Source organism: Bubalus bubalis, chromosome 15 (assembly GCF_019923935.1).
Source record: "Bubalus bubalis isolate 160015118507 breed Murrah chromosome 15, NDDB_SH_1, whole genome shotgun sequence".
Lineage (NCBI taxonomy): Eukaryota > Metazoa > Chordata > Mammalia > Artiodactyla > Bovidae > Bubalus > Bubalus bubalis.
Window position 1 is genome coordinate 49,512,087 of NC_059171.1, and position 20,250 is coordinate 49,532,336.

The 20,250-nt window shown below is 38.6% G+C and overlaps 1 protein-coding gene across 6 annotated transcripts in view; it reads right to left on the minus strand.

The window, feature by feature from the left end:
- Positions 1-20,250, minus strand: part of C15H8orf34 (chromosome 15 C8orf34 homolog) — a 354,610-nt gene that overhangs the window by 96,234 nt on the left and 238,126 nt on the right. For all 6 annotated transcript variants that reach the window (XM_025265285.3, XM_025265284.3, XM_044928702.2 and 3 more), the window contains one exon: positions 2,236-2,321. In XM_025265285.3, coding sequence (XP_025121070.3) covers positions 2,236-2,321 — 86 coding nt within the window. The remainder of the gene's footprint in view (positions 1-2,235; positions 2,322-20,250) is intronic.

The following is a 20,250-nucleotide window of genomic DNA, read 5'->3' on the forward strand; positions in this document are numbered from 1 at the left end:
ACAGTGTATACCTTTCACTGTCAAGAATTAATGTCTGGCATGAGAGTGTTTCATCTTATCAGCACTAGGAAAGAGCTGAGTGTGTAGAAGCTATTACCTTCTTTTTAGTATTGTGCTATACTGGCCCTGGTTTATGTTCTTATGATACCTTATTTTTTAACATTGATTTACATGTTTTTAATATTTTACATATTAAAGGTATATTTAAAATATACATGCAAAATAATATATATAAGTTACAAAGCACAATGATAAAACAAACACCCCAAATCCACCACCTGACTTAAGAATTAGAACATTTCCAATAACCTTCATATACCTATGAATTCCTTCCTAATCCCATCTCTTTTCTCCCCCTACCCCTGAGAATAGCCACCATTTCAAGTTTTTCATTCTCTTCTTTCAAAATAATTGTACCACTTAACGTATGTTTTCCTAAAGAATATACTACTTAGACTTACTAGTTTTGAGCCTTAGAAAAATGACATTCTATGACTGCTTTTGTTCAATCAATATTACACTTTTTTATAGACAAATTTATTTTACTGAGATATGTATTTTTACAAGTCCTTTTTTTTTTTTTTTGTAACAAATATGATGCTTTTAAGAGTCTTTCATTTGTGAGTTGCAAGCTACTCACACAAGACTGGAAGGCCCAAATGCCACTTCAGATGGGTAGCTTGAAATCAGCATTTATATTATATTTGTATCATGGAAACCAGCAATCTCTACAAACCAGGGCTTTTCATTTTCAGACAGTTGTTAACATTTACCAGCATACCACTTATATCATCCATCCTGAGTGTAGCTGACATGCATTCAGTTTCCCACAGTATAACAATTCCACAGTTTATCCATTTTCCTGTCCACCATCATACTAACAAATTTGCTTACATTTCATGGTACATGAGACTTGGTTTCTAACATATTTATCCAGAAGTGAAGTCTCTGGGCTTCACTCAGATTTTAGGATAATGGAAAACTATTTCCAAAATTGTTTATGCCCCAGCTGTTGTATGATTTTCTTTTTGTCTCGGTCTTCACCAGCACTTGATTTTGTCAGATTTCTCAGTGTCACATAAAAAGTCATAAAACAGCATCTCTCAAGGGCCTTACTTTTCCTTGGTTACTAAAGTAAAATATTTTTCATATGCTCATTGGCCATTTGTGTTTCCTCTTCTGTGAAATATCTATTGCTTATTTTTCTATTGATTTGCTGATCCTTTGTTTATTGAATTATAGATACACTTTACATTTTTTGAATATTAATCTTTGATCAGTGACAAATATAGTTTCCTATTTTGTAGCTTATCAACCTCTTTTTTTCCTGCAATTTTTTGATGAATAAGAATTCTTAACACTCTATAATTGAGCTTTTTTAATGTTTAGGAATTCTTGCATCTTGTTTAAGATGTCCTTCTCTAGCCAGGTGTAAGGAAAATGTTTTCCCATAGTTTCTCTTCTAATTATTACAATTAAATGTATGGACTGCTTCCTGATAGAACAATGAACGATGAAGCAGTGATACACCTTACATGCCACTGTAGTGGCATTACATGTACTTATTTATATATTCAGCAAACATCTTGAAGTGCCCTGGCATGAACTTAATATGCTAAGCCAAGGAGTTTGAATTTTGTTCTATAGAAAATAGAACCAAAAATAAATAAATTCTATTTATTTTTTATTTAAATAAATAAAATTTATGTTTAGAAATATAATGAACCAAATGGGGTGAGATTGTACAAGGAAAATCTATTTATAGAGCTCTTACACTAGATGGAGAAGGACAAAGGCGTAGACTAGGCAGTCTTGGGGGAAACGAGACTGGCTTGGTGACAATGACGTGATTTGAGTTCAGTTTAAAATAGGGTTGAGAGAGGTGAAAGTAAATCAAGTCTGATATTGACATTTCTGCCCAGAAGACTGAAAGGATCCACAAAATGAGAATGGCAGTAGGTGATGTAAGTTCCAAAACCAAGCTGGAATTAGTGACAAACTCTGAGAGTAGAAATGTAGTCACCCTGTATCTTAAACAAGCACAGGAGTTAAGAGGCTGCTTCTCACACTTCTTTTTCTCCTTTGCCCTTAGCTTCCTGACACACAAAACCTGCAGGAGTGGTGGGCAGATGACTGACAGCTATGGTGATTTGGTGCAAGCAAAGATGCTTGGTTTCATTTTCTTTTTAAAGACATCTTTAAGTGACACCAATATCTTGTTGGATTTAAACTCACCCAAAGACTCTGGGACTATTTCATCTGGAGATTGAAGTATTTGCGAAGTCTCTTCTGTCCTTTCTGCCAGGTTGTCTCCTTGAAGCCTAAATGATTAAAAACGGTTATTGAAAACCTCCAGTAATGTTGACTCGTGAAATGTGAGCTATATGTTATGGGAACATGACTATGAACTTCTAAATTCTAAAACCAGGCATGCTTCTTCCAAGTAGAAATAAAGCTTTACTGAAATCTTTGTCATATAGTGTTTTTTTTGCTTTTCTAACCTTTAAGCAAAAGGCTTTCATCTTTTCTCCTGTATCCATGGGAAGATTAGTCTAGGTAGAATCTGCTTTTCTTCTTAGCCTGAGGAAGATTTATAAGTAAATGTTTTCACAGACACTGCAATGGGGAAGTGAGTGGAAGAAAAGCAAGCATCCAACATAGCGTGCTCGCCTGACTTCTGGGTCCAGGGGCCTGAGAAGGTTTCCTTGGTTACGCAGAGGTTCATCAAATACAGTTTTCCAAACCAATCAAACCTGAGCTTAAACGTCTGCAGGTCAAAATCTGTTTCATCAGGGGGCATGAAGATTCAATACGTGGACGGCCCAGGGTTCTCAAAGACACTGGGTCTTCTTCAGGAGAGGAAGATTGCACAGGGACTTTCATGACAATAGATTTCTGAGCTTCTATATCCTCACCTCTGTAGTGAGGTTAGTCTGGGCTTAGTTATACTGTGAAAGCACTCTATCAAAAGAGGTACAGCTCATCAATAAACATGGGAACTCTGACCTAAGTAAACAGAATAAGCTCTGCTAACATTGGAGGACAGTTATCAAATAATCCAGAGGTTGGATGTTTCTGCCAGTGCCCTTACTTTTTTTCTTGCATTTCCTGATGGTGAGTACCCTCATGGGAGAGTATTAATGAAAACATGACATATACTATTAATATTTTTAAAAATGCAAACTCAAATACAATCCATAACTGTACTAGAATTTTTCATAGTTAAAATCTTCAACTCTTTTATATCTTTATTTGTATATACCACAGTGGAATCCAATAATGTATATGCATGACTCTCTTTACTATTTGTATAAGTATAAATATTGTGCATTATACTTTTATTCATACAATAATAAATTTTACACTTTTATGTATGTATTATACATTTATTGTTGGTGGTGGTGGTTAGTGACTCAGTCATGTCTGACTCTTCCCTTGAGGCTCCTCTGTCCATTGAATTCTTCAGGCAAGAATACTGGAGTAGGTTGCCATTCCCTTCTCCAGGGCATCTCCCCAACCCAGGGATGGGGACTGAACCCATGTCTCCTGAATTGGCAGCACTGAGCCACCTGAAAAGCCCCATGACACATTTATACTTACATATTATCTTCTATACACAAAGTTACTATATTATATAAGCTAATTAAATAATTCTCAAGAGTAATTTGCTGATAGTCATATAAAACTTTTCAGTCAAAAATCTTACACTTCTAATTAAGTTTTAATTTTTACTCTAAAAAAAAAGCATCATTTTTAAGTGACTGATTTAGCTACATACTTCTCAAATCTGCCCAGTTCCTTCTTTTTATTTTGTTTACTTCTAATCATTGGGGTAAGTATTTTACTCATCAGCAACATCAAATATTCTTTTTTCATCAAAATGATCAAAGAGAGAATATATGTAGGTATACAAGACATTGAAGTGTGTAAATAAAGATTACTATTAAAAATTGACAATCAGTTCCAACACATGTGGGTATCTACCATTAGGTTAAAAACCTAAAGGATGACTCCCCTCTCAGTCCAGTGGTTATGACGGTACACTTCCAACACAGAGGACATGGGTTTGATTCCTGCTTGGGGAACTAAGATGGTACATGATGCATGGAGCAGCCAAAAAATTTTAAAATACCTAAACAGAAAATAAATCTCCAATAAAGGTAGAATGAAACAAGAAATCAAACCAAAGTTGCAATTTTTTTTTTATTCATTGCAAGCTTCAATAAAAACAAATACTTGTTTAGTATTTATCAACATGCTCAATAATAACCCAAATGTTGTGGCAATGTAAAGAAGTAGGAACTGTCCTTGATTTCATGGAGTTCTCAATTGAGCTGAGTTGAAAAGAAAAATGGCCAGGATAACCACCAACAAATTGGGTGGCCTTGAAACTGCCTCATCGTTGTCCAAACTGTACCCTCCAGACACCTTTGGAGTTGAATTCGCCGTGACTTGGCGTCAACCCCATTGAGGAATGCCTCTGAGCCCCACTATCCTTGAGTGGTCTGCCAATGTTTCCCAAGCTGAAATCCACACAGCACTACTTCTGTAAGAGCTTAATAGGTGCTATGCAAACAAGGGTTGTGTGGGCAAGTCCGGGAAATACAGTTGCAATAAAAGTTAAATCACTTTTTTTTTTTTACATTACAAGAGTTGTACTCATACCCTCAAACATTTTCTCTTTGCTTTCTGAAACTCTCCTTCCATATTAAGCACTCTTCTATATTCTCAGCCTCTAAATAAAATGTTTCTTGCTCCTCCTGTCATAAGGAAAGCCCTTTTCTCATCTAAGAATAGGACATCCCTTTTTCCTCTAAGAATATTATAGTACCTCCTCTTCAAAGGAGGCTGTGTAGCCCCTCAACCTCAGCTAACAGAAGAGTATAAAGATTAACTTCTTTTCTATCTGCCTGGGGAGACTTTGATCAGGCTCAAAATTTTCTTCTTCAACTCAAGTGTCACTATTATCTTGAATGAAACTTGTGTTCACGTATATGTACTGACTAATTTCAAAGTCCCTCAATCTCAAATCTGGAGTCTTTCCTTGTATTTCACCTTCCCCAACCCAAAGGACAGATAATTCAATTGCTTTGTCAGAAATCTTAAAATCCAGTGTTCTGTTCTCTGATAACAAACTCACTTCCTTTAGGCGCTTTCACAAACTAGCTTTTTTATTTATTTAGTTTTGGCTGCACTGGGTCTTTGCTGCAGGGGGTGGGCTTTCTCTAATTGCTGCTCGCAGGCTTAGTTGCTCCACAGTATGTGGGACCTTAGTTTCCTGACCAGGGATTGAACCTGCATCCCCCACGTTGAAAGACAGATTCTTAACCACTGGGCCACCAGGGAAGTTCCTCAACTTCCTCTTCAATCAAATACATATCTTCATCTTCTCTCAGTTCTCTCCCGGGTTTTCCTCCTCTCCTGATTTCCTTCCTGCCCTACTCAGATGGGACCTATTGTCCTCTCAATCCCCATGCACCCACATCTTTTAGTCATTACTGCCAACCAGACCCTAATCCTGTATTAACCTGTCATTTTTGTTTACATGGCAGCTTAAAACTACTGGTAAGTATTATGACACTCTAGGACTGATGAGTACAAACAAATCAATAGTTTCCAACTTTAAACTTCAGCTTGTCGGTAGATTTTCTTCCATTCCTTTCAAAGTCTTCAAAAATATCACCTCTCTTTTGTGTCCATCCAAAAAATTATGTAATCAAAAATAAAGACCTACTCCCACTCACACAGCACCTGCAGAAGTATCTTTACCCTGACCTGTATTCACCACCTTCCGAATTCACAAGAGAGTGAGAGACCCTCTCCCCTGTCCAAGACTTAGATCATCCATCAGGCTGGTGATTTGGGTCCCATCATCTCATCTGCCTCTTCATTTATTTTACTTACCACCACTCATTCTATTCATCTCTGTGGCTCATTTCCCACAGCATAGAAATAAGCTCACTTCTCTTTCAACCTTAAAAAAACAAACAAAACAACATCCCTCCCATAATTATCTAATATTGCTTTTTCTAGCTCATTATTCTTTGAGTCAAACTCCTTAAAAATGCTTCCATCAATGCCTTTAAAAAAAAATCAAAGTATAACATAAGACATCCTATTAGTTTCAAGTGTACATCATAGTGATTTTATATATATACACATAAATATATTTATCAGTCAGTCAGTCAGTTCAGTAGCATCTGACTCTTTGCGACCCCATGAACTGCAGCACGCCAGGCCTCCCTGTCCATCACCAACTCCCGGGGTTTACTCAAACTCATGTCCATTGAGTCGGTGATGACATCCAACCATCTCATCCTCTGTTGTCCCCTTCTCCTCCCACCTTCATTCTTTCCCAACATCAGAGTCTTTGCCAATGAGTCACTGCTTTGCATCAGGTGGCCAAAGTATTGGAGTTTCAGCTTCAACATCAGTCCTTCCAATGAACAGTCAGGACCGATTTCCTTTAAGATGGACTGGTTGAATCTCTTTGCAGTCCAAGGGACTCCCAAGAGTCTTCTCCAACACCACAGTTCAAAAGCATCAATTCTTCAGTGCTCAGTTTCTTATAGAAAGCTGTAATATGTATATAAATATATATATACACACATATACATTTTGAAATGGTTACTAAGAAAAGTATAGTTACCATCTGCCACCAAGCAAAATTACTACAATATTATTGACCATATTCCTTATGCTCTACTTTGCATTCCCATGACTCACTTCTTTTATAACTGGATGTTGATATCTCTTAATCTCTTGCACTTATTTTGGCTGCCCCTCAACCTCCCTCCCATCTAGCAACCAACAGTTTGATCTCTGCATCCATGAGTCTGTTTCTGTTTTATTTGTTCCTGTTTTGTTTTCTAGATTCTACATATGAACATGTGAGTTGTCCCATATCTTGGCTATTATAAATTGCAAATAATGCTGCAATGAATATATGGGTGCAAATATCTTCCTGAGTTAGTGTTTTTGTTGCGTTTCCAGAGAAATACTCAGAAGTGGAATTGCTGGATCACATGGTAGTTTTATTTTTAATTTTTTGAGGAACCTCTGTGCTGTTTTGTAAAGCAGTCACACCAACTTATATTCCTACGAACAGGGCATGAGGATTCCCTTTTCTCTGTATCCTTTCCAGCCTGAGATTGTTATTTTTTGTGTTTTTGATAATAGCTGTTCTGACAACTGTGAGGTAGTGACTCATTGCGGTTTTGATTTCCATTTCCTTGATAATTAGTGATGTTGAGCATCTTTTCATGTGCCTGTTGGCCATCTACATATTTTCTTTAAAAAAAAGAAAAGAAAAAAAAAGGTCTATTCAGGTTCTCTGCCTATTTTTTAAATCCAGTTTTTTAAGTTTTTAAATTTTGAGTTGTACAAGCTCTTCATATATTTTAGATATTAACTCTCCACCAATGCCTCTACTTCCACAGTTTCAATTCACCCCTCAATCTATTTTAATTTGGTTTGTCCTGCTGCCATTCTGAGACGATTGGCTATACACTAAGACTGCCTGATCTTCTACTTGCCACACACAAGGAAAACTTCCTGATCTTGTTTTTATTTTACTTTCATTTCTACTTTGTGTGAACACTCTTTTCCCAGTCTGTACCATCTCCCTGAATCAGTTCACCCTCTCTCATGGTTTAACTGCATGTAGGGTAGTTTTTCAAATCTTTATCTTGAGTTTTCAGCCTGAGATTGGTGTAACCAAATACTAATTGGACATTTTAATTGAACTAACCAGAAACATCTCAAAGCAAATTGTCCAGAGCAAACTCTTCTGTATCACACCCTGCCTTGTATGACACGTGGCTAATCAATCTCATTCTTATTAATTATATTTCCTAAAGGAATTTCCTGAATCCAGCACTTCTTTATTCTACTACTACAATCATGCTGCTCATCTTGACTTGCTTGGATTATTACATAGTTTCCTTGATGATATTTATACACAGAAACTGTCCTTCAAAAATTCATTTTCCATATGGCTACCAGAAAATTCCAAACAAATCCTCATGCTTTATTATTCTCATGCTTTAAATATTTCGGTGCAAGGGATTTTAACACGAGTATTCTTAAGGGACCCATAAACAGGTTTCAGGGGAATCACTGTAATTCACAATAAATGGAATAAAAATTTTTTGGTGGATGTGCCGTTTTTTGGACAGGGAGACAGTAACCTCAACCAGATGCTCAAAACTAATCTTAGACTCAAAAGACTTTAAGAACTACCATTTTTACTGGAGTCTCTTGTGCAAAATGAGTAATGGTTTCCTTACCAAATCATTCAAAACTCTCCATTGCACGACACCTACCTGCGTCTGCAACTTCACCTTCACCGTCACCAAGAAGTATGGATTTTATACTCCATAAATTCCAAACTGCTTTTACTTTTGTGCAGATATTTTATTAAGCCTCTCTGGCTTATAATTATCTCTGGCAGAATTTACGTTCCCCTCATTTACTTTTTGGCTTAATCCTAGGTTTTAATGACAGATTCTCCTTTTTTCAGAACTTTTTCTTCCAGAAGTCTTAGTACCTATGCAAATCTTTACCATAGTTCTTACTTTACTATGTTTTGTTTGCTTTGATGTCTATCAACACACACCAAGTGTCTTAAAGATGAGTTTTATTTTTCATATTTTTATGTCTCTAAAGCCTAGCTCAGATTGAGCTTGATACATTGCAAACTCTGAGAGAGATTTCTTAAGGTATTTTTTAGTGATGAACTCACCTTTGAGAAAAGAAAAGGAAAAGGGGACCCAATGTATGTATAAGGAACTTTCTACAGAATACCTGAGTATATTTACATTCTCTTGAAAAGAGGTAAAAGCTATCCTGCATTTCTTAACCTGGTTCACCCTAATATAGATGTAAACCAGAGGCTTACGTGCAATCCAATTTATGGTCTGGGGTGGGGGCAGGAGTGAGGAACACAGAGTGACACATAAAAGAAGAGAAAGGTGTGTTATTGAGTCATACCCTTTACCGGTGGTTGCTGCTCAATCCCACAAGAATTCTAAGGATCCTTGCAAAACATGTCCACTTGAAGAATGAAAGCATAGAGTATGTATCCATAGGCTCCTGGTCAAGGGTGGTCCCTGATCATTGATCTCCCTGATCTTTTCAGTTGTGCATACATCAGTTTAGAATGATTCTCATTGGTCATCCCAGGGCAGGAAATGAGATGTAAAAGATACCAGTGTAACTGAGATGCTAAAGTTTGCACATGCACAAAGCTGGCTCCCACAGTTAGAAGAAGCATATGTCAAAGCAGTTGCTAATAAAAGTTAGGACATTTTAAGTGAGGTACAAGCAGAGGAGATGAAGATAGCAAATGTGTTTAGGTTTCAAACAAATGAATCAGATTTCATTTTAATTGAACTGACCAGTATGACCAAGTTTATGAGTCAACAGTCACCTTCCATTGACTCTGTCTTAATGTTGAATAAGCCAATGAAAGATAGCATCCCCAGAGACTACTGTAGTGCATATCACAGCCTCTCATAGTACCAGGCACATGTACGTGATCAATAGACATTTGTTAAGTAAATGTTGCTGAAAAGTCCCTATGTCTTACCAAATAGACTTAAGAAAGATGGACCAGTCAAGAGGAAACATATGGAAGCTCATTCAGGAGACTGGTGGCTGTAGCAATGATTCAAATTTTGTTTGCTTGGTAATGTTTTGAGATCCAGCTGATTCCAATGTCTTGCTTTGTAAGAAGAAACAAGGAAACAAAGTCCAGGGCCAAGTAGCTGTCCAGTCCTAGTCCAAAATGTTGGTTACAACACACCACCAGCAGCCATATGTATTCTGGGGCAAGGTTTGAATAGTTAAGCAGTGGGAGGATAGTGATGAGTGTTACTTCTTTTTTATACTTTTTTTAAAAAATCCCAAAACACTCAATATTTTTCTTTTTTAAAAGCCTCTGGTACTATCAGTTCAGTTGAACCATGTGATGTGACAAGACTCAAATAAGTGTATTCTAAATTTTTCATTTGGCCTAGAAGACATTCAGTCATCTTTCTGTTTTCATGCTATCATGCCATGTATTCTATACTTCAATCTTCCCTTAATACTTTCTGGAAGAAAGCAGTATCTAACTAAAGAGTAAAGAAAGAAAGAAAGTGAAGTCGCTCAGTCATGTCTAACTCTTTGCCACACTGTGAACTGTAGCCTACCAGGTTCCTCCGTCCATGGAATTCTCCAGGCAAGAATACTGGAGTGGGTTGCCATTTCCTTCTCCAGGGAATTTTCCCAACCCAGGGATCGAACCGGGGTCTCCCACATTGCAGGCAGACGCTTTACCCACTGAGCCAGCAGGAAGCCCTAACTAAAGAGTAAACACTCATCAATTTTTTTTTTTTAAACTAAATTGAATGCACTATGGCATGCATGAAATTAAATGCCAGGTTAACATTTCTAACTTATCTAGTTCAGAGGAGATGATGAATAGAATCTAGATTAATTCAAGAAATGTTAATGGAGAAGGTGGTACTTGCAATGGGCTTTGAAAATGCTGAAATTCGATTAGGTGAAGATAAAGAGGAAGGGTGTTCCAAGGAAAGAGTAGTGAAATAATACAGTACACTTACTTTGGAAAAAGAAGTCTTCCTTGAGGGGGGGAAAGATGAGAAAAGAAAAGAGAGAGAGAGGGAAAACCAAGTATAACAAAAAACTAACAGCTTCAGTGAAAGTAGTGTATTGAAAGCAACAAACACATCTAGATTATAAAATGTATTCAGATGGGATCTTGCAAATTAAACAAAAAGATGTAGACTTAATGAAACAGGAAACTGTGAAAGTTTTAAATTATTGTCTAATATAATAAAAGCTGCACTAAGAAAATAATATTCATCGGGGCCTCTTGGAAGGCCATTTGGGAAGCTTTTACAACTTTCACTTCTCACTTTCCTGCATTGGAGAAGGAAATGGTAACCCACTCCAGTGTTCTTGGCTGGAAACTCCCATGGACGGAGGAGCCTGGTGGGCTGCAGTCCATGGGGTCTTGAAGAGTCGGACATGACTGAGCGACTTCACTGTCACTTTTCACTTTCATGCATTGGAGAAGGAAATGGCAACCCACTCCAGTGTTCTTGCCCGGAGAATCCCAGGGACGGGGGAACCTGGTGGGCTGCCGTCTATGGGGTCACACAGAGTCGGACACGACTGAAGCGACTTAGCAAGCAAGAAATAGAAGATCAAAGCATGGAATAAGGAGGAGGGTCTAGGCAGGTGCCTACAGTGGCCCAAGCACTGTTCCAGTTTGGGGGGCTGGGGGACAGGAGCTGTGGACACTGTGAACCAAATTTCCATCCTCACAGAGCTTTCATTTTAGATGTGGTGGTGGAGGTACAGAGAGGCAGCTGGATAGAAGGGAGATGCTGAGCAGACTGAGTTGTGCACCAGGCTTACTCTCCCTGGGCTCCAAAATCTCTACAAAGAACTTCAGACACAATTTAGCAACTGAACAAAAATGACGACTTAATTTAGCTATTTTGAAGGACATGAAATTCTGTTTCGCTGGAAAACAACAGTATATCATAAATGCCAATTGGATCCAGGGAACCACCATAAACAGTTTAGGTTTTAAGAAATTTTGAACCATTTTCTACAAAGGGGTAGAAGATTACCTTATCCTTATCCTCCAATGTTTTCCTTTAATTCTCAAAGTGTCTTTCATAACATTGGTTATAGAGTTATTTCTAAGTCTCTTTCTAAATGTTCATTTTCCATTTCAGGATTCCAGTATGTTTCTCTAGAATTATTTTTTGAAAGAAATTCTAACAATTTAGGGGTGGGCTTCTCTTGTGGCTCGGCTGGTAAAGAATCAGCCTGCAATGTGGGAAACCTGGGTTTGATCCCTGGGTTGGGAAGACCTCCTGGAGAAGGGAAAGGCTACCCACTCCAGTATTCTGGCCTACACTACCATGGAGTGTATAGTCAATGGGGTCACAAACAGTCAGACACGACTGAGCAACTTTCACTCACTCACTAACAATTTATTGTCACTTACTCAATTTCAAAGTCTTAAAAAAGGCGAATTGTCATCAACATCAAAAATTTATCAGGGATCTTCGGAGGCAAAGCCCTTCACTGAGTAATGAGACTGCAATCTGCTGTAAGACCTGGGTGTATTTTCAGGATCTCTCCAGTTACTTGTCAAGCTTCCTGAGGTTTCAAAGATCAGGTCTGATATCCTCCACACCATCAGGGCTTAGCATACTAATTTACATTTGTCTGCCCCTCCTACCCCCCTGAGTAACTATCTGATGTAAATAGCATCTTATCTGAAGTCACTAAAGACTTGTAAGAGTGCCTTCTCTACTCTAGAAGAATGGCCCTGCTGCCTGTGGAACTTTGCTGCCCTCCACCCAAGTCCCAACTAAGTCTCAGTTCCTCGGGGAGTTCCCTGGATGTTCTTCCTCTTATTCTGCTTTCCAAACCCACTGACTCCATCTCTGGGTCTCCCTTACCCTTGGCCATTCCAGTTGACCATTGGTGGGTGGTCTGGCCCTCTGACACCATTTCTCAGGCCCCCCTAGCTGCACTATCTGTGTGCCAGATATGGCTCTACCTTCCAGAACCTCTGATAAACACTTCTACTCCAGGAACTCCTTTGCCAACAGGAAGTTTCCAACAGTACCTGGATTTCACTCTTTATTTTAGTTGCTGTTCGTTGTTGTTCAGGTACTAAGTCATGTCCAACTCTTAGCAACCCCATGAACTGCAGGATGCCAGGTCTTCCTGTCCTTCACTGTCTGCCGGAGACTGCTCAAACTCATGTCCACTGGTTCGATGATGCCATCCAACCATCTCATTCTCGTCATCCGCTTCTCCTCTTGCCCTCAATCTTTCCCAGCATCAGAGTCTTTTCCAATGAGTCAGCTCTTTGCATCAGGTGACCAAAGTATTGGAGCTTCAGCTTCAGCATCAGTCCTTCCAACGAATATTCAGGGTTGATTCCCTTGAGGATTCCTTGAGGACTGGTTTGATTTCCTTGAGGACTGGTTTGATCTCCTTGCTATCCAAGGGACTCTCAAGAGTCTCCTCCAGCACCAGAGTCTCAGCCTTCTTTATGGTTCAACTCTCACATCCATACATGACTACTGGAAAAACCATAGCTTTGACTACATGGACCTTTGTCAGCAAAGTGATGTCTCTGCTTTTTAATATGCTGTCTAGGTTTGTCACAGTTTTTCTTTCTAGAAGCAAGTATCTTTTAATTTCATGGCTGCAGTCCTCATCCACAGTGATTTTGGAGCCCAAGAAAATAAAGTCTCTCACTGTTTCCACTTTTTCCCCATCTATTTGCCATGAAGTAATGGGACCCGATGCCATGATCTTTGTTTTTCAAATGTTGAGTTTTAAGCCAGCTTTTTCACTATCCTCCTTTATTTGAAGTCATGATCTTAGTTTTTCAAATGCTGAGTTTTCAGCCAGCTTTTTTTCACTCTCCTTATCTTAGTATATTCTCTTAAAAACCTTCCTTCTAGCATTCATCTGTGGGCACTCTATTTCTTGTCTCTTGCTGTTTATGTCATGTGAGGTAACAATGCATCAAGACAAAGCACCTTTCTCCTGACCCTGGAATGGAATAGAATAACACTCCCCTTCACCAGAGGGCTTTCTTTATATTCTGCTTTTTAAATTCTCTCCCTTGTTCACACGAATCTCTGAACATAAACCTCTAAAACAAAATGATGGATGGTGACATGCTCTTTCCTTTCACATTTTCCTTTTAACTTCCTATCTCCTGAAAGTGAGACATGAGCCTGCAAACTATCGGTAACTCTCTAATCAAATTTATAGTTCTCTCACACAAGCCTGATTGCAGATGTGACGCTGCTGTTGGTGGCCTCTTATCTAGGCTGCTAATTACACTCCTGGCAGAAGTTTAAGAATTTTAAAACCAAATCTAAGGAGGGCACACACGGAGAACAGATTTGTTTTTTTTTTTTTTTTTTCAGTCTCTTCTGCTTTACCTCAACTCAGATATAAAAATGTCAACACAAAATTAGGTAGAGAAGATGACGCATGGAGTAGGACTGATCCTTACCACCCCTTGGGACTAGCTAAATAGGATTTTCCAGGCAGATTGACCAGAATGTGGACCACTGACACACACCCTGGCCAGGTTATTACTCACACCATGGATGACCCAGGGGACATTCCAACCTTCCTGAAATTCGAGGCAGTCATGAAAAAGGATTACATTCAAACTGCCAGACTGCCCTGGGGCTAAGGAAACTCAAAGAGAAATCAGCCAAACACAGAATGTCTGAGCTAAAAGCAGCTCTGGGCATTGGAATCCACAAGCTTCCTTCAACATGACCATTCGTCCACATTTTAAACTGGACTTCTTGTCTCTAAAATGACCTGGTGAAGTGTGGGTATGCTTTCAGCCTGCCACCATCCATAGAGAGCACCCTGTTAAAAATCTATCCACATAGAAATAGGCAGTTGAGGTCCTTATTGGACAGACAGTGTAGAGCAATGTTCTCAGTTTCTAGGGTGCACTAGACTCGCCTGGATTTCAGGAGCCCCCAGCCTCCAGGGCACAGACCTCCTCTGAGCTGACAGGTACCTCCTGTCAGATCAGTGGCAGACTTAGATTAGAAATAAAGTACACAATAAATGTAATACACTTGAAATATCCTGAAACCATCTCCTATCTCCCAACCCCTATCTATGGAAAAATCGTCTTCCACAAAACTGGTCCCTGGTGCCAAAAAGTTTGAGGACTGATGACCTGGAGGACTTCTTAAAACATAGATTGCTGAGTTTTATCCACAGAGTTCCTGAGTCCGGTCTGGAGGATGGTCCAGGAATTGTCTTTCTGCCAAGTTCTCAGGTGATACTGATACTGTCAGGTAGGACACAGTCCCCCATAAAGGCCGCCTCTTTATATTAATAGCTCTGGTAGGGGATGGACCTCCCATTCATCCTCATTGTGTAGTAGTAGTAGACTATGTCTGGAATGCCAAAAATAGGTAAGACTCTACCAGAGAATGTTGGTATTTTTCTTTCTCCAACTAGCGACTTTTAGCTGAACACTCAGTTTTACTCCCAAGTATGTATGGTTTTTCCAGTAGTCATGTACAGACCTGAGAGTTGTATCATAAAGAAGGCTGAGCACTGAAGAATTGATGCTTTCAAACTGTGGTTCTGGAGAAGACTCTTGAGCATCCCTTGGACTGATGGAGATCAAACCAGTCCATCCTAAAGGAAATCAACCCTGAACATTCATTGGAAGGACTGATGCTAAAGCTGAAGCTTCAATACTTTGGCCACCTGATGCACCTTTGGTACCTGAAAAGCCAACTCATTATAAAGTCTCTTATGCTGGGAAAGATTGAGGGCAGGAGGAGAAGCGGGCGACAGAGGATGAGATGATTCAATGGATATTAGTTAGAGAAAACTCCCATAGATAGTGGAAGTCTGGCATGCTGCAGTTCATGAGGTTGCAAACAGTCAGACTGAAAGTGTGAATGCATTAGCCGCTCAGTTATGCTCAACTCTTTGTGGTCCCATGGACTACAGCCCACCAGGCTCCTCTGTCCATGGCATTTTCCAGGCAAGGATACTGGAGTGGTTTGCTTTTTCCTTCTCCAGGGGATCTTCCCAACCAAGGGATCGAACCCAGGTCTCCTGTAACACAGGCACAATTCCATCTTATCGAAGTTAGAAATCTCAGAGTAGACTGCACTTGAGCTTGGGGTGCTGCATCTGTAGCCTCCATCAGAGCGTTGCTTAGCAAGTCTGCCTGGTAAGCAGCATCCAGCATAGAGCAGCTGTGGGAAGTCTCCTTAAAGTGCTGATTTCTAACAGGTTGAAAAATGGGATTGTGTGGGGAGCCAAACCACCCTTTTGAAAAACTGCCAAAGCTTTTGTTCCCTCCTCAGCCATTCCTTCCTTTAATCAGAGACCGCTCCCTCGTGGTCCTGAAATGGAAAGCTGCCTCACATGCGTATCTGATGGGAGACCACCCCTCTTTTGTATGTGGCCCTGGAACATCTGTTAGATGGCTGAGTTCTGTATATAGTCGATCCCTCTCCCTCTCTGATGTGATCAGATTTTTCCATGCCACAGCCCTGGAAGTGACAGTATGTTGTGCTGCCTTAGTCAGATGGTTCAAGTGCCTTTCTTTGAGATTTCCATTCCATAAGATTGGAAGTAATTGAAAGTAATTTGTGATGAGCAGCAGAATTATGAGGCAGACTGAAATTCCCAAATTACCAGTAATATTACTTTGTACCAAAGAGCAGTAAGAGTTTAGCAGGGTTCTAGACACCCACAGATGGCAACTGAGGGAACATTACCAGTGATGCGCCCATCACAATATCTGAGAAATTGTTACTGGATGTGGAATTAGCATGAGGGAAGGAACCATGGGCAGCCTCCAAGCAATTCTTCTTGAGAAAGTTGTACATTTTTTTAAGGAGGAAATAACGGAAGTTCCAGCAAAACCCAGCAAGTTCCATCTACTTAGGAGGGATCAGAGGTAGAGCAGGGGGGTAAAGTTTAGGAAATGATCCCTTAGAAGGGATCCCTGAGAAGATCCCTTAGAAATCTGAAACCACTGTGTCCGGAGGTTGAAGTCTCAGCCAGGTGAGCCAGCTTGATTCATATCAAACAGAAAGGCTCCCAAAGTGGGTATTTTATGACCCTACTTCTTCTCCATGAGAGTAACGTTCTCCATATTTCAATAGAACACAGTAGAATGTAAGATGTGTGAGTACAGCAACAAAATTTGGTCTCCTCTATGCCATGCTTTATTTATGTACCCATAATAGGGCTTCTCTGGTGGCTCAGCAGTAAGGAAATTGCCTGCCAATACAGGAGACTCAAGAGACGTGGGTTCGATCCCTGGGTCAGGAAGATCCCCTGGAGAAGGAAATGGCAACCCATTCCAGTATTCTTGCCTGGAAAATTTCACGGACAGAGGAGTCCAGGGGGTTACAGTCCACGGAGTCACAAAGAGTCAGACACGACTGAACACACACCTTTACCTTTACCTAACAGGTGACAGTTACTAATTGAATAAAGTTCCTGTTAGCACTATGCATAAGCTTGATATACTTCTAGGTTTTAAGTTCGTTCTGAGGCAGGAAGTGTAATTTAAGTTTGTTTTTCTCATAACCTTCTGTAATAAATACAACTCGTGTAATAAATGGTTTTCAAATGAGTCAATGTTAAAGTGCTTTGTTTATTAGGATTTGGAGAGCCTACACTGAAATTTGCTGATAAGTAATTTGATGCCCTGGAAAACAAGATTGGCTGAGAAAATGTCAAGTATATGGAGCCCTTGAAGAGATTTTAATAGACAAGATAAAGACCTTCTTTCATTCTTGTAACAATGCTCTTAAAATTCTTAAGAAAGACAACATCAAATACAAATGTCTGCACCAGTAGAAAAGGCAATAAGGCATAAAGATTTTAGGATGATTCATCTTTTGGCTTAACAGTCTAAAAGAAGAAATACGTTTGGTGACTTATCACAGAATATAAACACTGCTTTGTTAAATTTTAACTACCTTAGTCTAGAATTTATTTTTTCTGATGTGCACCTCAATTGATCTCTTAAAAGGATCATAGAATTTTTTTATAGTGAAACTACTTTCTCTCTGATTTCTGCAAACTAAAATAGTTTGCACTGTTAACCAGAGTTGCCTTGTAAGATTTTCTCAAGGGGTCTTAACTATTTCTTTATCTAACTTATTGTTATTGTCATATAATTACCATATTTCAAGTCATAAGTTACTCTTTCCAAAATTTCATTTCTTTTTCTGACTTTTTTATGGCATGATTTAGATGTTATGGGCTTCCCTGAGGGCTTAGATGGTAAAAAATCTGCCTGCAACGTGGGAGACCTGGGTTTGATCCCTGGGCTGGGAAGATCCCCTGGAGGAGGGCACGGCAACCCCCTCCAATATTCTTGCCTGGAGCATTCCATGGACAGAGGAGTCTGGCAGGCTGCAGTCCATGGGGTCACTAAAGAGTCAGACACGACAGAGTGACTAAGAACAAAAAGCATTTAGATACTATAGAATTTCTGGTTTTAAGTAAGAAAATAGACTATTATATTAACATTCTGAAAAAAATGTTAATTTTAAAACTTAAATGCTCTTTCCGGAAAAACAGATTTACTGAAACATAATACATGATGGCATTGATACACAGTTATTTGCTTTTCTTTCTAGGTAGTTCATACTCAGTTTTAAGCACTAATGTTTGCAATTGAAATAAATACATACTCTATGAATTTTGATTCTTATTCTGAAATGTTAGTATTCTTTGTTTTATAGCAATAATATATACAGTCTGATTTGATCTAAAATATTTATTTTATACCAGTGAGACAAATTAACTGTTCAGTGATTAGGAAGATAACAGAAGACATACAGAGAGATAAATTAAATATATGTTTGATTTGGTTTATGTAGGCCATTTAAAAACTGTGATCCAATTATAAGGGTAATTACCATAACAAGTAATTGAATATAATTATGATTTTAATTTTACTACAAAGGGTACCTGGGAGGTCCAGCATGCCAAGCAAGTGAATGAACAAGAAGCTTCCACATGTGGATAAAAATGAGAAATATAATTTTTTCAGCATTTCTTCCCATTTCTCACATTAGATACCTCATCTTATGCCAGTATGGAAGTTAACTTTTTTAAAAAGAAGACTCATTTAAGTGAAACTTCTCATATTATAAAAACAAAATAAAGTCCTACAAATCCTACTGCTATTACATTATCAGACAGGGTATTTAAGCAAGAATAAATACTAGAATGTTTTCAAAAATTATTATTGTCACATCATGATTGCTATTCTTGATACTACTTATATAGTGATATATAGTGAAAATCACTGTTGTGTCCAGCTCTTTGAAGCCTATGGACTGTAGCCTGCCAGGCTCCTCTGTCCATGGGATTCTCCAGGCAAGAATACTGGAGCTATTCCCTTCTCCAGGGGATCTTCCTGAACCTGGGATGAAAACTAGTTCTCCTCCCATTGCAGGCAGATTCTTTACCATCTGAGCCAGCAAGGAAGCCAAATAGGAACTCATGATTTTCTGTCATGGCAATTTCTATAACTATTTTATCTACAGAAGCAGCACATAAAGGAAAAATCCTTTCTAAACCAAATCACTTAAAAACATGTTTTTACTGTTGTCATTCTGTCAAACACATTATTTTAATATCCCCAAAGGAAAAAAAAATGTGCCAAATGCGTATAAGGTCTATGATTTTTATTTTCCTAAGATTTTTGAAGGTAGTCCGTTTTTGTATATAATTAATTTGCTTATATGACAATTATCCTTCAATCTCTGAAAGCCCTTAGAAAATATTCAATAAAAATCTTTTATTAGAGGCTTAAAAAAAAAAGGCTTACAAAAATACAGCAGCAAATACACTGGACATTCCTCTACTTGTGGGGCTCCTTCCCGATTCGTATGGGAGCTGCAAAATGTTCAGTGCTTTTATTCGCCAGTCACTTGGGAATTAAACAACTTGCCCAAGGATGCTCAGTGAAACTGGGATACTGTTAGATGCTGAAATTGAAGGATTTAAACATCACACTTCATTTGTTTCCATGGGCTCAGCTGGTGGGACAGAAACATCATCTTATTGGATCAACTATCAAATCAGAACAATTCAGTCTGAAAATAAGCTTCATCCTCACGATTTAATCACTTCCTAAATGCCCCTCACCTCCTAATATCATCACCTGGAGGTTTAGGATTCAACATATGAATTTGGGGGAGACACAAACTTTCAATGGTAGCAACTAAATATTTTTGACAAGTTCATGTTTATGAGGAGAAACCTAAGTAGAACTTGAATTTTAGATAAAACCCATAAGAATTAGAAACAAGTTTTTCTCCCTTATACGAAACACAGTCATAGCTAGAATCAAGATAACTATAAAATTCATAATGCTTGTCATAGTGTTTTCATTTCACAATAGCAACTAAATTTTTACTTAAAATGCAGCTAGAAAAGGGATATTTAAATAATCAATGTCTCACTTTGAAGTTATTTATTACTTTATTGGTTTCAGATTTCTAGTGTAGTATCTAAATTACAACACTCATAACCTAAAAATAGGGTAATTATTTCTTCTCAATAATATAGGTAACAATTTATCTGCTTGCTTTATTTGAACTTTTGTTGCCTAACAGTTTTTTTGTTTTTTTTAAATTTCATACAAACATCTTGCCTTACTCC